Source organism: Oreochromis niloticus, linkage group LG22 (assembly GCF_001858045.2).
Source record: "Oreochromis niloticus isolate F11D_XX linkage group LG22, O_niloticus_UMD_NMBU, whole genome shotgun sequence".
In the NCBI taxonomy this organism is placed as follows: domain Eukaryota; kingdom Metazoa; phylum Chordata; class Actinopteri; order Cichliformes; family Cichlidae; genus Oreochromis; species Oreochromis niloticus.
In genome coordinates, this window is record NC_031985.2 from 32,387,028 (window position 1) to 32,410,177 (window position 23,150).

The window sequence follows — 23,150 nt, forward strand, 5'->3', positions numbered from 1 at the left end:
ATGTTTTTTAAAAGTAACTAAGTAATAAAGTAACTATTTACTTTTAAAAATAAATGATCAGTAAAGTAATGGGATTACTTTCTTGGAGAAGTAATCAGTAACTAATTACTTTTTTAAAGTAACTTGACCAACACTGCTGATAACACCCAACAGCTACAATAGCAAAAGCAAAACTGAGACTTCAGAACAGAAGTGCAACAAATCAGTGCATGCAAGAGGCTGCTGGGTGTTTCACACAGAAGACTAGACTAGGGTTCATATCCAGATTTAAGCAACACAGGTGGGTTGGTGAAAGTCAACTTATGTAGATTTTGATATTTCACAAAAACATATTCTGGAAATATCAAAATTTCTTTTTTCAAAAAATATTTGCGGCTATGTTTTGGATTTTTTTATAAATGCCATTTCTAGATTACAGGGTTCATTTAACATGTTCAAAAATCTCCCAGAGGTGACTGTGACAGCCTCAGCTTTCACATTATCTTTGCGCTCATCAAACCATACGGCAGCCACTTGTGCTCTGTGGAGAAGGATCTGACTCTCATTTATTTGCTGTCACTCACGTGAATGGAGAAAATCTGAATTAATGAAGGGGAACGGCGATTACAAGGTACCAACAAGAACATGATGGATTTGCTGCTATTTGGCATAGAAGCTAATGTAACCAACCTTGTTTGCAATTCTGATTTAGCCACTTTAGTGTTCTTTTTGATTAACTATTTATGTTCTCTGTATTCCGGCATTTATGTCTTTCATGTGGGCTGAAAAAAATTCAATTACTCTCATGTTCAAAGTGCCGTTGAAAATAAAGGCATAAATTCGAACAACAAAGTGAAAAAAAAAAAAGGTATTAGGAAACTACAAAGCCGGGGCCGAAAATGGATGCAACAGACTCTTCTGAGGATTGGTGTGCAGCGTTGTTAAATTTTAATAGAAGCAGTTCCACTTTTGTAGCGCTTACAGTAAACGTATAAATCCATCTGATATTTATGGTGTGATTGATTAAGAATACATCGGGTGTGCACAGGGGAAATGAGAGGCTATTTTCGTCTGCGCTATCTGTAGCTGTGAACAGCAGATAACCTCCGGAAGGTTAATGAGCGGGAAGCCTTCGGGAGAGCTTACAGATGAAATCTGATATGCCTTTAAGCTCTTCTGTCTCCACACCTCCACAGCAACACCTACGTGTAATGAAAATTTCTAAAATTAGTTGTCATGTGAGACAGAAAATCCACATTCTGGCAGAAGCAGGAATCCTTCCACAGTAAACTAGGCGTATACACCATATGTTAGGGAGCAGCTGAGCGACGGTTTAGAGTAATGTCAGTGTGTGAGCTACGGCTATCAAATGCATGATTAGCTTCAAATGAGGCCATCTTAACACTCCCACGTCCCAACCTCGAGCCCGTGTCACCGCTGTCACCGCTGATCAATTTGAGCTCCGGTGGCTCCCACAGGCAAAAACGGGCAGAGTGGATTCTCAGGGTCACGCCCACAGTGAAACAGAACATCAATAACTGTCAGGTAGGTTTACACACCTCATCATTTGAACTAAATATGGCCGGTCTGGGTGCACAGGCAATTTACATGAGTCTTTCAGTTACATAACATTAATTTCACGGAACAAGTCTACGAGCTCGGTGACCCTCGCGCTGGTTGAGTGGTCATTATGATTAGGACAGAATTCCTTTGAAAAAGGCAATTAACCTTTTCCATTGAATAGCTTTTGTTATCTTTCAGGGAACCAAACTCCTGTCAATCATTTCATCACATTTAAAAACTGCTAATGCCTCAGTTAACAAAAAAAACTATAGTGTGCCCTCCGACCCTTAAAGAAAGTATTGGAGACAATTTAAAAATGAAAGCCAGCAGTCAAAAAGTTGAAAAGTTCAGTTCTTCTAATATTCCACTTCAGCCCAATTCCAAAAGTAAAATCAGTGCCCATTTAAAAAAATCTGTTACTTACCACTAACTTTTTCTGGAACAGTTCATGCATGTAGCTAACCAATTAGCAGCCATTTAACAGTTAATTTAATATGACCAATGCAATCGCAAAAATAGTTGCTGTGTCTGAGGTCTGAGTTTAGCTTCCGATAAGCTTTATTACATTCTCTGGGTTCATAAACACTGAACAGGAAGTTCTGAGCTAGATTTCTTTTAACATCTATCCAAGTATCCGGGCTACGCTGGTAGCCTCAGAAAATTAGCTAATGGCACCAAAGGGCGAGCCATCAGATTAGAGCCACATTAACTTATAAGCTTTGTTTATTTAAATGCATTTTTATCCCTCTTATAGCTGTCACATGAAATGTTTACCCAGAACATCAGTGCAAATTGTTTCTGAGATTATGGCAGCTGTAACTGTGATCAGTCTGCAAAAATCACAAATCTGTTGCTGTCCTCACACACAACGACTTCCATTTAGAGTTCAGCTACAACTCATAGATCTGAAGTAGAAATTCAGAAATTCCTCTCCAAATAGTGATGCAGTTGCTGCATGATGGCAATTTAATTCCAATTTGCCATAGGTGCCCGGCAATCTTGCATTTCAACAGGAATCTATATTCAGAATGCAAACAATTTATATAAGTTGAGTCGAGTCCCTACTGTAAAATGACGTGTCACTGACAAGCCTGAGTCCGATTGAAAGCAACATATTGCCAATTCATCTGCTTTATTTGCAAACCTTCGCCTTCATCTGGATGAGCGTGACTGCAGTTAGTCTGTGCCATCGTCAGATGAGGGTGTTGTGCACTGATGCGCTGGGTGACCAGTCGTTCGCTGCAGTTACTTACAATTGGTTCCCAATAGAAAACCAATTTAATGCAACCACTGGGCGCCCATCAATTGTTCCTAATCGCAAGGAGGTTGCTGCCCTATTTTCATTCTACAGTCGCTGATGCTTTAGACATCTTAAGCTCTGTTACAAACCTTACAAGTCAATATTTCCAGAAAGTACATCTTTGCAAATTGAGCTGTCTTTGGTGAAAGAAACAGAACGGCTTCGACACCCCTGCTTTAAATCTATACAGCTATAGACAGATAGACTATATATTTTGCAGTCTGAACACCTGCAAAATATATAGCACCGTAGTTTTTCATCTTTTATTCCCTGTTGTGTAAAATATCTGCTGTGATTAAGTGGAACAAATGTGTCTATTCTGAACAGGGAATATTGTTTGTGTCAGATGATAAAAACAACAAGTGCAGATGGGAATAGAGAATGATGAATGCATTAATTACGGGCCATTTAATATGCTGTAAAGCTACAAGTTGCTATGGAATAAAACTATTATGCAACTATTTTCACTCTAATTAGACATCATTTCATTTTTTTTTTCAGCTTTAGCGTTAAGTGACTGATAAAAAGCGAGCAAATAGCAATCCATTTCCCCCCCCTCACTCATCCAATAAACTGGATATTCGTCTGTGTGTGTGCAGAAAATGTCACCGGCATGACTCACCCGTTCTCCGTCCAATAGCAGGTGGACTTTGAAGATCATACAGTCATTCACCGCAATCTCCTCGTTTCTGTACAGGATCTGAAATATCCGGCTGAACACGGTGCCGTCGTAAACCCCCGCAGAGCTGAAGCTGCACTCTCCTAATGTGGGACGCAAAAGCACAGCGATGGCAAGTGCAATTAGTATCCACATATGATAAGACATAGATCTGATGGACTAAAACAAGCATTAAACACGAATGTTTAACTGATAACAGGAGCTTTCTCAGAACTCACTGTCATGACTACAAACAAACAAAACATCACTTTATGTTTGCACAGCATCAACAGGTTTGTGAGAATCTACACAGTTCTTGACATTTGCACATATTTACAGACACTTAGAGGGAAGCATCTACCTTTAGCTCTAGAACCAAATGATAAAACATGTAAATGAGTTCTGTATAGAAAAAAAAGAAATCAAGCAGCAAAGTGGAAACATAAAAAACTGCAGTTCTTCATCTGACCACTTAGACTGGTTCAGAAAGCAAGTCAGCACCCACTGTTAACAAAAAAATCATTTGGGCCTCTATGAGTAGGTTCCCTCTAAGCCCATATTCACACTGGCTGCGGATGCTAGAGAAAAAATCTTCCTGCAGTTGTATTGATCAGTTCAATTCAGAAATTCTTCCACAAATAGCGAAGTAGTTGCTGCATGATGGCAATTTAATTGCAAAATCCCATATGTACCTGGCAACGCTGTTTTATATCAGAATACATATTCAGAATAGAACCAGAGTCGAGGCCCTGACTACAAGGACACTGGTCACAGGTGAGTGCAGACTGACTCGGGTTGACTGCAACATTCGGTGATCTGTCAACTACCTTGAAACACCTGAAAAACTGTGATGCAAACAGGAAACAGAGAATGTTCAGTGTCAGTGTAAAAGCTGTTGGTTTCAGCAGTAAAGAACAACATCTACTTTAAAAGGTGAACATTCTCCATTTCATTAATCCATGGACAAATGGCACATGTTTTCCATGCAAACTATGGGCATTTGTGGCAATCTGTTAGCAACCAAAGCAATCACAGTGAGGCTGGTGGTGCAGCAGTCAATTTCGCCCAAAGACAGCCTCCAGAAACTACTCTGGAGTTTTTCTTAGTGAAGTTACCGCTTGTCTCTAGGCTTGTTTAACTAAAGCAAGGCAAAGCAAACAGCTGTGGGCTATACCTTTCATATTTAGGTCTATCAATATTGCTCACGTCAAGTTCAACTTTAATAAACTTTAAAGTCCTTTAAACATCTCGGTGTGGGAATGCAGAGCCAGTAGTACCATTAAATTCACATATGTTTTCAAGCACAAGGGAAAACTAATAAATTGGATTTCATGTGCAAAAATAGGATCACACATTTGTCCCCAAAACTCACGATCACATAGGCAGCCCATTGTTTCAACTGCCATCATCGTCCACGTCGTAGCACTTTGGCGTACGACGCGGTGGCTGTTTACTGTGTGCTACTAGCGCATTTTCCCCTGGCAGCACTGCAGAGCTGCTGTCCAGCTGTGAGCCGTGAGAGGTCTTTGAAATCCCCTGCTGAGGTTGTGCTCTTTTCTGTCTCAGTCTTACTCTCCCTCTCTCTGCAGGCCTCCTCCCGATAATGCTGTCACTACTTGCAGCATCAAGCAGCCCCAGCCAGGGTGACGGATGTGTGGAAGCACGAGTGTTGTCAAAGGCTTGGTGGATGTGTGGCAGAGGCAGCGTAATCCCTCTGGGGATGTACTTTCTGGGGTAGGAGTTGTTGCGCGGTGTTAGCACGGTCTCCTTACAGTTGCATGAATGTGACTTTGATGTTCTTGTTTTTATTTTGTTTTTGTTTAGGTTTCAAGCTCCTGTTTCAAGACACATAAGCAGATTAGAAACTGAACACCGTGTGCTGACATTAACATAAATTATTCTCTGTGTCTATTTGACCTGTGAAGGACTCATCGTTTCCCTCGGGAGCCTCCATGCTTCACAAACGCTGGATTTCTCCCTTCATGTGGCCAGAATCACTAAATCAACAAACTGCACCTGCTGCAGCGGCTACTTTCACACGCTCACAGATATTGTACTTCCCTTTCAATGCCTGTTTGTTCTACAGACTTGATTAAATGTTACAATACGTGTCGAGGGACTTTCAGTGATAAGGCCTTGATAAGAACACAGCTTAGCTGAAATAACAGCTTTGACACGTCTAGCAGCGCTGTGCACATTTAAGGTGGAAAAAACACTAAACCACCTGTAAAATGCAATATAACAACATTATGAACCCTTCTTTCATAAGATTGAAGATCAGTTAAGATGGAAACTGATAATCAGTGTAACACTATATTGTTTACAGTTTGTTTATACAGAACTGGCACTAAATTGGCTGTAAGCTATTTGTCATGCTCAGTTACATGAGGCTGTAGAAGAAAACACCTTTAAATATAGTATATAAAAAACATTTTAAGTTGCATTTTCTTACACATTCAGTAGAACACACTCACACACCATATATTATATATATAATATACATTATATATATAATTAAATTATATATATATATAATTTAAGACCTACAATATAAATATATTAAACTGTAATTCTGCTGGTATGTAACACTAACACTAACTGATATAAAATAGTAATATTATAATCTACCATAATAACACTTCTGATTACTTATTTTAAATGTAAATATTGTCTATGTCTATGTGTTAGCCCTGCGACAGACTGACGACCTCTCCAGGGTGTACACCGCCTCTCACCCTAAGACAGCTGGGATAGGCTCCAGCTTGTAGGTGTAAGGCAGCAGTGCTGACCACTGTTCCACCATGCCATAAACATCTTGGTTTTTTATTCCCAGTTTTGACCAGTTTCCTTGTCCTTTTTCTGGAATAGTCGTCCAGAAATTTGTAAGAAGCTAAACCTGACACAAAATTAGCTAGCATCATCAAACTAACTACATATTCACATGCCATCAGAAATGACTCGGTTGTGACACTCTTCTGGTGTACTGTGCTTCTCACAGGTACTGGACTGTTATCACATCCTGCACATTAAAACCTGCTGAAACGCCCTTCAGCTTTAGCCACAGTGCTTCTGTGCTGGAAATAATCAGCTTACAGCCTCTGCTCTGCATCTGCTGCGTGTGTGTGTGTTCGTGTTCTGCCTATCAGTAAAGCACACAGAACTCGCCACACAGAATTGCTCCTCATGATATTAATAAGAAAGGGCATCTTAGTCCGTGCAGTAGGAGACGCCGTAAACAACAATCCAGTTCTCCCAGTTAACATTCTGACTTGAAAATCCTGATGTTACTGCGCATGAATCACAGTCATTAAATCCTTCAGTGGAGTGTGTGGCACGATCCTTCACAAGTAATTCATTTTTTTCTGAAGGGCACAGACAATTGAAATGTCAAGCACACGCTTTCAAAGAAGATACAGTAAGGGAATTGTATGATGAATGTAATTGTTCTATCTGTGGCCAGAATGGCAGCTTTATGTTTATGATTCAGTCTGTGAGGTATGCAGGCTCAGTGCATGACCTTGTGGAAAGAGCTGCAGAGGAGAGGGGAGGGCCGCAGCCTTCCAATTACAATATGCATCCATGATCTTCACTGTAATATACGTAGCTGCAGTGTTTCTTGCTGTCTACATATGCTAATGGCTGGTGAAGTGTAGTCAGCAGCTTAGATATTAGTGCATCAAAAATGGACTATGCCAATCTATATCAAGTGCTAATCAAATGTATTTGATTATTTGATCATCAGAAAGTGTCACACCAACTATTAAAGCAAAGGTTTTGGCAGCAGCGTTCAGGTGAGCATTAACACAATGGGAAAATTGTTCCCGGAGTGGATGACCCAGCAAATACACCCCAAGATCAGACCATAAAATTCTCAGAGAAACTGCAAAAAATCTAAGAGCTGCATTTCAGACTCCACAGAGCTCAGTTAGTGTCAGACGTTAAAGCTCATGATGGTACAAATAGAAAAAATATTGCTTATATAAAAGAGTTGCCCAGAGAAAGTCTCTTCTCTCTAAAAAACAAAAAAACAAAACAGGACTGAATGGCTTAGGTTTTGCAAAGCTGCATTAAACACAGTATATCAACAAAACAGCCCATGCCAGCTGTCAAGCATGATGGTGGAGGGATAATTATTTTAACTTGTTTTGCAGCCACAGGATCTGGAAACCTTGAGTCAACCATGAACTCACAACCATGAGCATATATCAAACTATTCTAGAGTCAACTAGACGCCATCTGTCTGACAGCTAAAGCTTGGCCCAAATTAGGTTATGAAACAAGATAATGAAACCAAACACATGAGCAAATGTGAAAGTCTAGACATCAGCCTGGCTGAAATGCTATGGCGGGACCTTAGACTAGCTTAGACTAGACTAGTTTAACATGCTGGAGTTTTCCTTACTGTATATGAAGAAGCATTTTTTTTTTTTATAAGAGGTAACTTTTTTTCCCCAACAAATACAAGACACATCCAAAATAATAACACTGCACAGCACTAGAATATTACACATTCTCCAGAGTCCACAGAGAACTTGTGATAATTTATGTCCATAATTGTTGTCAATTAGAATGAAGAAGTATTTTATAAAAATCGCAATTTGTGAATTTGAGGAAAGTTCCATGTTTAAAACAAATCATGAGCTCAAGCATCTACAGTCACCTGTAGTTTAGGGTTAATGTGTACAGTAGTTTAAACAGGTAGCATCCTGTCAAGACACAAACTGTCAATACTTGTGTCATTATTTAAGCAGCTTTTAGGTGAAAAGACTGAATAGTAAGCACCATTAGACACCTCTAAAAATGAGTTAAATTATTAAATACATTTGTGTCAGCTAATGTTAGTTAAAGTAACGAAACTGAAGCCTCATCTGTCTGGAAAACGATCTGCCTCTTTCTTTACAACATGTAAAAAAGCTGAGCCTCCAGGATTCAGCAGCCCTAAAAATAGACAACCAAACTGCTATTCTTGCCATTTCTATTCAACTTGACATTATGGTGGCTACTTGGAACCAGCAGTAATGAGGGAGCAAGAAATCAAAAACCCTGTGCCTCCTGTCACTGTGTTTTAGGTGAAAACACTCACACATCATCTTTACAATCACGCACACATACACAGTTTGGTGTTGCTGGTGGTGCTGTCCTCTGTAGCAGTGACAACAGCTACATGCCTGAGACTAATATCCTGCTCGTAAAACAATACATAGAAAATACATAAAGTGCCCTCACAATCTAAAACATCCTAATGAAAACAGTAGACTGCACTGTCACAAGTACAGCCGGTGTACACACACACACACGCACACATACACTGCTCCAGTCATGATAGGCTAAAAATAGCCAATATTGAGAATCAGGATTGGCAGTGAAACAGCTTTCTGCAACGCCACAGATCCACATTGTGACAATTAGGCAGGTTTCGAAGCCTTCAGTCACAACCTATGAATACAAATATGGACACAACAGAAGAGGAATATTTCATGATCTTTGAGGAACCTGAAAGTAATTGTATATTTGTATAGGAATGAAGCATTCAATGTTCACAAAACTTTCACTACAGTGTATTTTTTGGTGATTGTTTCCTTTTTTTAATTAAGTAGGAAACAAATGTATTTTAGAAATTTAAAGAGCTTTTTCAATACATGGACATTTTCCTTAAGACGAGTTTTTCTATTCTGCAGCACAGTGCAGCTTTAAGCCTGCTTTGCCCTTTTCAGCCTTGAATCCTTCTTGTTACAAGACTAAAGACTTTCCCAGGATAACTGGAAATCCAATACAATTTTATTAAACACTTAAAAGTTATTGTTTGAAATGTTTCGAAGCTATTTTAGATGCCAGATATTCTGCAGGATGAGTCACTCAGTTTTTAAATCCTAAATCACATTGATAAGACAGGGCCATAAAATTCCCAGACAGCGCTCTCATTCGCGACAGAACCTGGATAGCTGGCACAGTGGAGGGACTACTTACTGTTTACTGTAACCTTCTTTAAATGTCTGTCTTTTATCCACAATCACAGTGAGAGATTACGCTGCATTTGGAGACAAATCTGAGTACTCAGCGGTCAAACTGTTGGTTGTTTTATTTTCCTATTCTTATTATTATCATTATTATTATTATCATTATCATCTGTCATCTGTTGACAGCTCTATGTTAAGAAACCAGTCACATCTTTAATTGATACTTTTTTAAATATAGACATCAAAATTTTATATTCAATTTTTTAATATAGTGCCAATTTAAGGTGGTTTAAATTCTAATGTAAAGATGCTCCAACATTAGAGAGGACCACATGTTGAGACAGTCCCTGATGGTAGCGAGAAAAACTGCTTTTAACAGGAAGAGACCTCAGGCAGGCTCAGGGGGCTTCAGCTGACGAGAGAGTAAGGGGCAAAAGAAGAGAAAAAAGGAGAGCATGCAATAGCAGCATAGAAATGCAAGGGGAGTCCAAGTACGTGAGTGACAGTGGTGTTTGGTCTTGTTGAGTAAGTTATTAATCAGGTAGGTTTGGAGTCTGTGTTGTTTCTCAAAGCAATTTACCTTCAACTATTAGAAAGTCAGTCAAACAAGTATAAAAAGATCCAAAAATCAGAAATGACGATAAAACAGCCAAACATGGTTGCAAAAATATTCAAAAAGAGAAAAATGGTGAAGCAACACAGAACAACCTTTGTAATCACAAACTACACACAGAGAACAACACTATATATGAAAGCACAATGACTAAAAGGTGAGAGACACAAAATGACCAGAAAGGGACTTTGAAGAAATTCAAAATGTGACAGAAATTGACGATGAAAACGCATCAGAAAAATGACCAAACATGAGGCAACAAACCAATGACCATGGTCTAGTACCCAGTGTCAAACTAAAGTATTCAGACTCCACATATGCTCCACCATCTATTTAACAAAACTACACAAACAGATTACTGGAGCAAATTAAGGGCTCCTCCACACACCAGAACGAGTGGTAAAGTGTTAATCAGAGTGTGAGGAAGTAAACATTGTCAGTCTTACCTGCATTGTCTTGTGTTGTTGCTATGACCCTGTGGGGCACTCGAGGTGAGACCTTCAGCCCTGCTCGTATCTGGTAGAACCTGAGGTGGTGAATAAAAACAGAACAGTCACGCTTAATGAAGCAGCACTACTTAAGTTCACCCTCTGGAGTCTGTGAGTGGGTGAAAGGTATCAACAGAACTTTAAGTTTTAGCGATATTTTTGTACGTTTATTTTAAGTTGCTTTAAATTTACTGTCTCTGTTTGTACTCTTTGTATGTTTATTGTGTTTATTTTTTCCATTTCCTTAGTATTATTTATCTAGTGCTTTAGATCCACTTGGTATTACAGTTTAAATGTTTCTCAGAGTTTGTTTCTTTTGATTCAAGAGTTTATCAGTCTCAGGTATATATTTATATAAATATTGGTATATATTCTGTGCCCTTAGTTTCCTCTTAGTTTCTAGCCTTGATAACAGTTTCTCCATAAGACCCTTGGATCTCTCTCCTGTGTCAAGTCCTGTCTCTGTGTGAGGTGTCTCCCTGTTTAGTTATTTCCTGTTTTATTGTTTCAGTCACGTGTTCCTTGTACTTTGTCTGTATTTTTGTCTCGTTGGTGCTCTTTGACCTTAATAAAGGTTTTAGTTTTTTATATCCTGAGTTTTGGCTTTCGATTCTCATTCCCACAAAATGTTTTCTTGACAGAAAAGTTCTTAAGCCCATCTTTCATTTAACTTTGCAGTTGTTCGTAAAACTATTCTTCAACTAAAACCACTTAAATTCAATAAAGATGTTAAATATCACATTTTCTAGCCTCTTCCTGACCATCCATCCAAAACACACAGAAAGGCCCTGGGCACTTGGTGGAGTCAAACTCAGGCCCTTCTTCTATGAGGCAACAGTGCTAAACACCACACCATCATGCTGCCACTTCCTGGCTAATTAACATTCAGTTTGCATGTTAGTATAGTGGAAGTGGCAAGAAAATTGTATTTAAAAATTGCATAAAATTGTCTGTTCATATTGCTGTGTTCACCGGGCCCACTTGTTTTGTAGTTAAACGTTTGGAGCAGAAGTTGCTAGGACAATTACAATTAAAACAATTAAATGAATGGTTTGGAGGTAATGTATGTGCCAAACCTTTTCTGGAACATAACTGTACATTGTACCATGTATTTATATTAATGTGATGAACTAATTTAAGGTATTTGCCATTTACAGTTTGACTTGCTGAAATTTCAACTAGTGAAAAATGCAGTTACAGATCTTTGTAACTACATTTTTTAATAACAAGAAGGTCCAGGGAAACTGATTTAAGGTATCTGCAGTTTTGGCATTGTGAAATTCACCTGAAGCCTAACACAGAAAGTTTTGGCTAATTTGGCTAACTTTCCAGCTCTTGTTTAAACCAACTTATTGCATTAATACTGTATTCTGAAACTGATTAGTCTTTGTTTCAGATTCTAACGTGCTTTCCGTTAACTTAATGAGAAAATAACATTAAGGCTACACAAAATCTCCCATCGATTGCACAAATATTGACATATTGACAGAGGGTTATCAATTAGGTAAAAGTATTGGAAAATATTTCAAGTAGGGTTCATTTGAAATGATAAACAGTCTTTTTGTGTTAAATATGTATCATTTACATTGAATCATTGTGACCCAAAGCAGATTTGGATAAAACCTTCACATCATTAGCAATCTGAGACCAAAGCGTGGCTGTGAACTTGATTATGTCAACAGTGTGTTAATGACAGCGCCCGACAGAGAAGATGTCACAATACAGAAAATCAAAAATGTGTTTTTGGAAAAAAAATAGGTCAATTTAGTGATTACTTCTTACTCATTTGCTATGTTATGGCAGAGATGTATAAAGAGCAGTGTTCCATGAATAGTTTTCAACAAGCTGAATTGTTTTTATTAAAAGGCTAAATTGCAGAAAGCACAGAATACTGAATAACAAAATGCACCTGTGTTTTTAAAACTTACTTTTTCTATTACAGTATAAAATGTAAATGCTGCTTATCGCCATTTTATCCTTTGCAAATCAAATGCAGATTTAATCAGTATTCCTAATGCTATCAGTGTACAGCTGTGTGGCCCACTAGTCTAGCACAGGGATTAGTATTGACTTCAGAAAGCACATTTCAGTGTGGGAAGATGTGTAGATGTTGGTAACTAAACTATTCTCCTTCCATAGTGTTTTATCTTTACACTGGGGTCAGATTTTGTTCCGTGCTCACAACGAATCTCTTCTGATATCACAGAGCAACGTGGCATCGAGTAAAAACAAACATATTAGTGCACTCAGCTGAAGGGATTATCGTGATAAAGCTTTAGCCCATCACATTTGGAGAGGGAAAATCATTTTGATAAAGCTGGTGTTTCACTGAGCCAAATGACATGTTTTAATCTGCAGACAGAGCAGGTTACACAGGGCCTTTTTTAGTCTGGGAATATCATAAAAACTGCAACAAGAAAGAAGAACTACCTCTGTCATTAACAAAACCTTTTAAACTCTCTATTTGTAAAACACTGGATGTATCATCTGTCTTTTTCATCAATAATACTACATTATATAATAATAGGAAGAAGAATTTGCATTACAGTCAGTCTGCTGGGGGCCTCACTGCTTCATTTGCATTTGCTTCTCTTGAACACTCTGTTCCAAACAGCACTGTCAGTGCTCTGCATGTGACATTTTGCAACACTGTACTGCAAACATTTCCTCTTAGGCCTGTGCATCGGCTAGCAATAGCAGAATTAACTTTCCTCCCCACTGCTGTCAGACTCCACAACAAAGACTTCAACTGATCAAACACACACATCCACAAATGTGCAATAACACTAATGTGCAATAATCTTTTCTGGCATCGTTGTATTTTTACTCAGTTGTATACAGCATTTGTATTCTATTTTTATCTTATTGTATATTTTATTCTATTTTATTCTACTGTATATAGTGTTTTATTTTATTCTATTCTGTACAGTTGTGTACTGTATTTATTCTTATTTTATTTTATTCTAATTTTTGCTTCATAACTTTTGCACTGTCCACTTCCTGCTGTGACAAAACAAATTTCCCACGTGTGGGACTAATAAAGGTTATCTTATCTTATCTTATCTTATCTTATCTTAATTAGCAGCTACAACATTCTAGCTAGTTAGCGCCAGTTTTGATACAGCTTTTGGGCCTTAGCCACATCAAAAGCTTTAGATTGTGCTAACAAATTGAACCAATGTTTGAACTAATTTTTAATTACTTGCGTACACAAGCTCTGTGTCACTGGAATTTGTCTAAAATAGCATTGTTATTGTTCTATGATGAAACAAAGAGAGATTTTGATATTAGCTAACATTGGTTGCATTTAAAGGCAGAGTATTTAACTAGCAGCAGAAATAGAAATTTTCCAGTAAATTAAATGATACCTTCAGGATATGTGCACATTTTTTAAATACTATTAAATATATATAAGAAAAATTCTTACCCCCTTTGAAAGAGATCCACATTGTGAAACTTGTGCAACTCTAGAGAAAACTCCACTGTTCCCTGTACTTCAGACATGATATAATCCCACTCATCACCTGTCAAAAAAGAAAACAACCAATCAATATGATGTATAAGACCAATGAGCCAAAATAACACTAAATCCACACTGAGAGGTAAGACAAATGATGACATTTCTAAAACTAGCTCCCATGGAAGTGATACAGCATGACTCATTCAGTCCACTGCAGTGTGGATAGCAGACTGTATGAGACAAAGATAGAGACCTTGGTCTGAATATAGTTCTCATTACCAGTGGTCAGGTTAATGTTGCACATATGACAACCACCCCTGTGATTGAATTATGTCACAGTAAAAAAAATGAATGCGTGCAGATGTATGTTCTCTGTCTTCTATCTACCTTAATAAGAAAAGCTGTGAGCCAGGTTCTATTGTAGAAAACATCAGTCCTTTATTGGCAGCAGTAGCATTGTCACATTACCTTTATAGTACATTTGAATAATAATAACTTTTATAACACAGCTATTTTTGTCATTGTTAAACATCACTTTTGTACACCCAAGATTTTAAAACAAAGAAGAAGAGTCTCCTTATTATGTTTGACATAACACTAACATTTAATACTTATAGTTTAATGTAGTGTATTGTTGTGGTGACCATTTATTCAAAAGAAAGGGTGATTATCTATCACAGTTTTGTTTACCATAGCACAAAGTTTTTTAATCCATCCTTTAGATACACAACACAGAAACCCATCTTTCTCCAGAAGCCTTAATATTATACAGTTATATAAACTAATATTGAATTTCCATTATCTCTTGACTTAGGTATCTATTGGTATCTCTTATTGGTAAGATCTAATAGGTATGCTCCAAGTACTGTACATACTAGACTTGCTGACTCTCTGTTCATTCATACCATATGAAAAGTACTTTCTGTCACTTGTAATTAAAGCTCAGAACATGAACCATCCAATTTACTACAAAAATTAGATACCAACCTCGTGGTACACAGGCTATAAAGTGCTATGAGAGCTGAAACACGGCAAGTTTGAGCTGCCATCAATCGAAAGGTGCTCAAACACTGACAGTGTTTACAGTCAAGCATATTAAGAAACCCATCATTAAACGCGTTGAAATATAACACCACCATGTGTGTGGTATTGGGTTAGTGTTCCTGTAAGTGCTGTAAAAACTATAAAAGCAATATTACTATAAAGTAAGATGTACACAGTGACGTATCATTACAGATAAACAGTGCTGGGAAACACCTTTTAGAAGTGCAGCTTGTGCATAACAAACAGTCCTCAGCTTAGCTGGCTTAAAAGCATAAGTCCACTTTCATTAACCAGTAAAGAATTATCTATCTGATTTCATTTCATTAGAGCTCAGACACTCAGAGGAATATCGTTCGAATTTGCAATAAAGAAAATGGGAAAAAAAAATCCTGGTTACAGCTCTCTCTGTCTTAGTATTCAGTGTATTTATATCGATATAGCATGAGGTTAGCACTGTTGCCTCACAGCAAGAAGATGATGGGTGTGTTTGCAGTTAGGCTAATTGGTGATTCAGCATTGCCCATAGCTGTGAATGGTTGAGTTAATTTAAAAGGTGCCTTTGGGACACTTTTTTTAAAGCTTCAAGAGACTTGTTTTAAAATGAATGCACTTTAAAATACTTACACGATGTGCTAATAGCTAAACTACAGGTATATCAACTGGTTTTTTATCTAATTCATTTTAAATTGAGGATTATGTAAATGGAGTCCTTGGCTGCACACATAATATTATAACAGCTAAACTATATGCATGAGTCAGACAAAAGCACAGACAGTATAAGAGCGTCCAGGCCAAGCTAACTTGGAGGTGCCAAGCTAGCTTAGCCGGGAGCAATCTTCCTCAAAGCAAAGAGACTTCTGCTGGTATAGAAGGCTACATGAAATCACCCGCCTTCAGGTCCCTTTAGGTGTCACCTTAATAAAAATTTACCTGAAAATGATGGTCATTCTACGAGTAAGTAAGAAAGATTATCTGTAATATGCTCATTGGGGAAAAGTTAGTAAATCAGAAGTCATTATCCAATGAGCATCCAATGTACCATTTGCATAAATGTGTCTGGGCTGGACAAAAAGGCTTCTTTTATTTCAGAATTTTTCCAAGATTCTTTCAAGAAGATGTTACAGCTTTAAAAAAGAAAGAAATGTTAAAGAAAAAAGTCTGACTTGTCCCTTCGTCTGAGCAGAGAAATTAATTCCCAGTGTCCTCTCTTAACACTTTATTTGACCAAATAGGGTGAGTCTAAGGTGTCCTGGCAGTTGGCAGAAAAACGCTCTCTTCTAATGCTGATAAGATGGATTAGAAGATTCCTGCCAACAGTGGAGAAAGAAAGTAAAATCCAGTGCCCACATTAAAGCTGAAGACCATAAAAGCAAATGAGTACAGTCCTGAGACACACAGTAACCTTCCCTAATGTAGTACATCAGCTGCCCACTGCCACAAATGGCCTAAGGAGACAAGTAACGACAGAGACGCTTTCTCTTTGTGCTGACTCTGCATGCTGCTTGTAAGAACAGTTATAGGTCATTTGATGGGAAAGGGTGAGATGCTGAAATATGTTTCTTTTTGCGCTGATTAAGATGTAGCTAAAGCTGCTTCGTCGCTTCCTTAATTCATTGAACTATTGTGCAGGCCACCGTTGTACTTATCTGTTATCTGCTGTCTCCAACATACATAATAAGAAGGAGCAGCTCACTTCTCTGGCAATGTGTTAGGTAGGCAGTAAGTCGAATGAACACTGTGTACTTGATTAAATGGAAGCTCACAGGCCGGGGACTTACCGTAATATGTTTTTATTTCCCAGCGAAACAATCAGCAGCCTACAGTACATGACAAGAGCACCCAGACGCATGCACTGATTATCAGCCTGTGTTGAAAATTCATCAATACGTTAATCAAATCAGCGAGGCACACACCAAAGCACCCACGCTGAAAAGCTCCAGAGGAATACAGCTGTCAGTCATCTAACAGAGACACACTGTGTTTCTTTTCATGACGATGACAACAATGATCTTGGTTGATGAAACGCCCCACCAGCTAAACTGCAGCATCGGACCTTTTAAAGGACTGTCTGTACCTTTATGTCAGCATTTATAAATTAGTGAATAAGTTGAATGTACATGCCTGTGGAATTGAAATTGAAATGCTGGCATTTAAGGAATAAGAGAAAATTGCAATATAGTTCAGTGTTATTAATATAGCGCCAAATCCCAACAACAGTCACCTTAAGGCGCTTTATATTGTAAGGTAAAGACCCGAAAATAATACAACAACAGAGTTTTATTTTATTACTAGTAAGAACTGCTCGATTTGAATAACTCTTGCAGAAAATAGAACTCACAACTTTCTTTTTTCTTTCATTTGTTCAATTTCCTCAATTTTTTTACAGACCCACTGCACACGATGCCGATATAAGCCCGCTGTTTTAGATAATACGTGTTTGGGAAACGGTGTGCTGGTGCACAAATACTAAACTGTTTTTTTTTTTGTCTGTTTGTTTTGTAGATTCGACAAAAGAAATTGAACAGATGTTGGGTTTTTGCAAGATGCTGCTAGTGAGAAAGTGCCTAAAGGTACATTACATTTGGTTCTTTGCTAAGCGGTGTGTTATGTGTAGACACAACCCTGGCTTACCCTTTAAGTTAGGAGGCTTCTTTTATGTCTGAATGATTAACAGGTCAATGTCAACTAACATAACAAGTAAAAACACATTCCTGCATTCATACAATGTCCTTAATATACTGTTGAATTAACTGTTTTCAAGCACAGCTCCCAGACATCTCTACATAACCTGTAGCCAAACTATACTTGGAATGTTCTGCTTGTGCAATTTTGTGAATTATCTCTTTCTTACTAGAAGAAAATCATTAAACACTAATCGTTACAAAACACCCATTTGCTGTCTTATTATTATTTAATGCAGGCCACAAACACACCACACACACACTGGCATTCTTGGAGGTCTAGAGTTTGCAACTTGGCTAATTCTACCACCTTAAGGAAAACCTAAAAACTCCTGGCTGCCCTTAAGCTGCCCTCTTTCCTTTCCTGCAGCTCCTGTTGGCGTCAGCTCAGCTGGGACCACTGATTGACATCTCCAGTGTCAATTTGAGAACGGATGAAGAAGCAACACGTTCACAGTGTCTGCGTGTGAAATAAGCAGATTTTTGCAGGCTTAGCAGGCATAAATGTCACTGTAAGACAGAGACTCATTGTTTGCCATGAGCTGCTGTATGTGCACATAGCTCAAAGAACCGGAAATTAATCTCAGACATTATTCCACTGATTAACATCCACATCCCTCTCCAGCACACAACAACAAAAAGCTGTCACCAAATATGTGACAAAGGGCCGCTGGGTTACAGCACCTTCTTATAAGCAAGGGTATCAAATCACAGTTGCTGTAGCAAATCCATCATTTTCACCATTTCTAATTTCGAGAGAAAGCTATCTGCAAATTGGTTATGTGGAGTGGCACTTTACAGAAATCCACTGAGCCAGCCCAGCAATCATGTGATGGCATAATCTAGCATTTGCTAAAACCCCTCCATGATGCTGTATTAGGCTCTTTGTTGTTAAATTACAATATTACAACGCCAAATCCCTGCAAAATAAAAAGGATAAAAACAAGAGAGAACAAGAGAGAGAAGGAGTGGGCCGAGTTATGGAGTTAAATGAATCAGAATATGACTTTGAGAGGATGTGACTGGCATCGTTGCAATCTCCAAATGAGATTCTCTGAAGATCAAAAGGCTTTTCTGCTGGCGTTTGGAGGGCTGTATGCAATCCGTAAACAGACGTACTATTTGTATTCACAACTCTGAAGCACTGTTCACTTGTATGGAAACCGAGTGCTGGTCACGTTGTTAGTGTGAGCATGCAAGTGTGTGCATCCTCCTCCAAAGAAAAAACTAGTTAAAAGATGGGCATTAAAATGAAATGCTTGGTGTTGGATTAACTGGTTTCAAAGTACTCTAACCCCGGCATTATGTTCTATAATGACATTTTGAGATCAGTCAGCTACACCAGTCCCTGAATTTGTCACATTAGTACATGAGCAGCATTATTAAATGAAGACTATTTTCCCTTATGTCATCAGTTATGTCCGTTTTAGCATTTTTGCACACTAACTGTGGCAAAGTTTCAGTCTCTGCTGTGTTTGTGTTACACTGTTTGAGCCTACAGAAGGACAGCTTTGACCAAAACCCTTTGTTAGCAAAAAAAAAAAATCCAGTGCTGCACCAAACACAGTTGGCAGTTATCAAAATTAAACCACTGTAGTATGTGGATTGCTTAAATACAATTATCAACGCTTTTATTTTGAAAGCTGCATGTATCTCCCCCATTGTTTCTTCAGCTTATCACTGTAGAGTGGGCTTAAATGTTTTGTTTCCTCAGTGGTGACCACATATATGCAATAGGTCAGACAAAGACCCTCAGCTGCCATACAGAGGAAACATATATGGACTATGAATTTAACCCGTTAGCCTCCGTGTTTTAAGCAAATCCGTGAGCCTTGCAGCTCTGGCGCCGAGCAGCAGTGTTCTACAGAAAGCAGCTTTCTCTGTTGTATTGTATGACAGCTGAGCTTCCCTCTATCCTCTCGTGTTCCGAAGACAACAAACCAGGCAGCAAAAGGCAGAGGAGAAAGGTGTCACATGTAGAATAAAACAGCCTCACCTTAGCGCTGATGTGGAGTGATATCCGCAGAGGGTTTGTGGTCCAAGCCTCTACTGGAGTGAATAGCTGTTTGCGGACGGATGCGCGGATGTAAATGTTTATATCATCGCTTCTCCTGCTGCTGCTGCTGTTGCCATGGTTATTCATCCAGACCCTGTGTGTTCTGCAGTCCCCTCTCGCTCCCCGTCTCTCTCTCTCTCTCCCTCCCTCTCGCCCTCCCCTGAAGGGGATTTCAGTTTGGGAAAAGTATCGCTGAGTGGCCGTGTCTTTGTGCACAACGCTGACCGTATATAATGACTGTGGATAGTTTCACAAGGTGAATATTAATAGTCAGCAGCACCCAGTCAGCGTAGTTCTGCTGGTGTCCGTCCGGCAGGGCGGGCTGACGTCAGAGCCGGCCCCCTAAAAGCTGAAGTGAACCGTGCACTCGGAAATTAGCATGGTAAGAAACAAAAGGGTGACTGTTATGCAAACAAAGTGTTATTGCAATAATAAGTCACGTGATTTGGACACACTGTTGGGCTTAGTGGAAAGAAAAATAAAAATGACTAAAAAAAAAAGGAAATGCGTAATTGCTTACAGAAAAGAGCTCTTTGATAGGAGACCATAGGTTTCTTGGGGAAGCGGTTTGATTATAACCCATATTTATCCTCTATGATGCACATAATAATTATCATTTTTAAAAATGAGGTGCAACAAAGTTTGAATAGAATGGAGGTTGGGGTGGATGGAAGTTTCTTTTATCCATCATAACTTTGACAACATGTGTATTACCATAATAATGTTAACAAGCTAAATCAACATTCCTATTCAAACAGAGGCAAGAAATTCTTTATTTATATGTTTTATTATGTGAGCCATGATCATACATTATATTTTACAGTACCCGTGTGGTGTTTTGGAATTGGATGTGAAAAGCAAAGGATGGATCTGACTGACAAGTCATTAGCCAAGGAGCATATCCTGAATAATAATTTACAAAGTCACAAAAAATTAACATTTATACATTTTTAAATTTAAATTATAAAAAAATTATAAAATGGATCCAGGTCATATGAGCTCGTACATGAACGGATCTGTATCTGATCTGGGCCAAATGAACTGGGAAATGACTGCATCCAAATTGTTTCCAGTCCTGATATGTTCCACATTCATTTTGTTGTGCAACTAGAATCCGTTACTTAGCCATATCCATTATGCATCTGGGGTAGATCCAGTCCATGGTAATGGGTTAAAACTAGCAATTTAACCCATAAACTTATCAGGAAAGTGTTCATGGAGGTCACAGAGCATGGGAGTCAAAGGCTTTCTCCCACAGATGTCTGTTACAACCAGAAGTCTTTTTGGAACCAGTGGAGTCGCCCCCTACTGCTCACTGAACAAGATTTGTACAGCACTTCCATGTTAGCTTTGTATTTGTGACCCAAAAGTGTTGTTCATTGTTTACACTGTCCAGGATTTCCTTACTTGTTTTGTTTTCAATGCCATTTTTTTTCTTCTGTGAGATTTTTCTGGCTCCACACAAGTTTTTGGCCCTAAAACCGATGCATGCTCCTGTCTGTATTTTGCCCACTACCAACACTTCAGCTGTGTGTTTATAGGTTTATTGGCTAAATCCTCCACTGTGTTCAACCAACTAGTTGTAAACATAGCCTACCTGAAAATGGTTAGCAGAAAAGTGGGTTTTTCTAAAAACAGCTCCTGATGGAGATTTTGCTGAGGAGATTGAAGCGTAGCAGTAAAGTTAGAAGCAGTAAAATCAAAACAAATGGCTGAAAAATGCTATGACTCCAAACAAAATGATAAAGTAAGCAATTTCTGCCCCCTAGAATAAAACATAATAAATCATTAGGTGGACGACCTCATCTGTTTGATTGTTTTGATCATCTAAGACAACAATCTGGATTTCTGATCTAGGTTTTCTTCTTGAAGACACAATAAATTCACACAGTAGCCACTGTCTAGCTTGTTCCTGGCAATCAGGTACAATTAAAAAGCCATCTGTCCTGGTTAAACAACTCTTCACTGACTAATCACTTGTCAGATAAGGGGGAGGGGAGGATTATGTAACAAATGAATAAAAATGCCCATAAGCTGCTGGCTGTGGCAACTGTGTGTTTAACTGCTGTCAGCAGCAGAGCATTAGTTTCCTCTAACAATTTGTTTGGTTCTTCTGTGTCTCTGATTCACCAAGTGAGTGCTGGATAACAGTTCTCCTGTGTTCTAAGCTTCACCTTCTGCTTAAAAACCCAAAGTCAATTGCTGCTTTTCTCTTGTGGCATTCTGCCATAAGCTCCAAGCACTCTTGATTAAAAGGGGAGCACTATTGATTTTCTTTTTTTCTGTTTTTCAGGCAGTTGCCAGAGCCCAGATGACTATATAGTCTGGGAAAAGAAACAAAAACTGGCTGAATTTCCAAAGGTTATACAGCAAGGGCACCAATTTTCTGAGAGTCCAATATCAAGCTTGCATTGCTTATTATTGTGATTAAATGCGATATTTGTTTAATTCTACTTTCAAGTTGGATTTGTCAGATGTATGTAGGCATTTGTTTTTAATCCTTATCACTAATGAAGTTGAAAATTGCGTGAGTCTTAACACTCATTACCTTTTATGCCTAAAGTAAAGTTACACACACTTGGATATTAGTAATATTTGGTAAAAAGCAAAAAACTACAACTGTTTGATGGCCCTAAGCAATATTTTCCTGCTGCTTTCTGAACAGTAAAACTGTTAAATACAACCAAATACTGTTCTGTTAAAAGAATTCCAAATGTAAACAAAACAAAAAAAATCAAGTGAAACTGCCAATAACAAAAACAATAATCCACGAAATGTGTTTATCACATCTGAATTTCACAAACTTGACAGAACAAAGAAATGTGTTCTTTCCACAGTACTACACTCATGCAGACTTCCAGTATAGAAAAGCTAAGCATACAGTATTTTATCATTTTGTTGTCATTTCACAGACTTTTTTTAACTATATGTTTATATGTATTTATAGTTGGAACAGCTACAACAGCTTTACTTTAGGACTGGCTGTTTTCATTAAAGATAATTTTAGGATTTTTGGCCCTCTAATGCTAATCGTGGCTAAATTCCACCACTAAATGAAAAGTGCATTTAGTCTTGTTAGCATTATCTTTAGCTTCCTCCCAGCATTAGCGGTGCATGTAAAAGAACTTTAAATGCCAATTGCTGCTACCAAAGACACATTGTGTGAGACACCAGTGGTTATTCTAAAACTTCACTACTTTACACCCCAGAAACAACATTAGCATTTTCTGTAAGGACTTTTGCTACAGTGTGGAGTTAGCAAAACCTTCTCTATTATCTTACTGTTTAGCTCATTAGTTAACAATGCTGTAGCCTTTTAGCTCACTTGAAATGAGGCCACATTTGAAGCTT

General features: G+C 38.3%; 2 protein-coding genes across 3 annotated transcripts in view; one reads left to right on the top strand and one right to left on the bottom strand.

The window, feature by feature from the left end:
• fam135b (family with sequence similarity 135 member B) overlaps positions 1–19,875 on the bottom strand; it is a 51,419-nt gene extending 31,544 nt beyond the window's left edge. The window contains exons 1-4 of the mRNA XM_005450743.4: positions 19,740–19,875; positions 13,986–14,082; positions 10,517–10,596; positions 3,465–3,604 (exon numbers count right to left, since the gene is read on the bottom strand). Coding sequence (XP_005450800.1) covers positions 3,465–3,604; positions 10,517–10,596; positions 13,986–14,062 — 297 coding nt within the window. The 5' untranslated portion in view covers positions 14,063–14,082; positions 19,740–19,875. The remainder of the gene's footprint in view (positions 1–3,464; positions 3,605–10,516; positions 10,597–13,985; positions 14,083–19,739) is intronic.
• Positions 19,876–20,049: 174 nt separating this feature from the next.
• The window catches only part of col9a1c (collagen, type IX, alpha 1c), a 36,174-nt gene continuing 33,073 nt past the window's right edge, over positions 20,050–23,150 (top strand). For both annotated transcript variants that reach the window (XM_005450741.3, XM_005450742.3), the window contains exon 1: positions 20,050–20,181. The gene's annotated coding sequence lies outside the window, so the exon portion shown is untranslated. The remainder of the gene's footprint in view (positions 20,182–23,150) is intronic.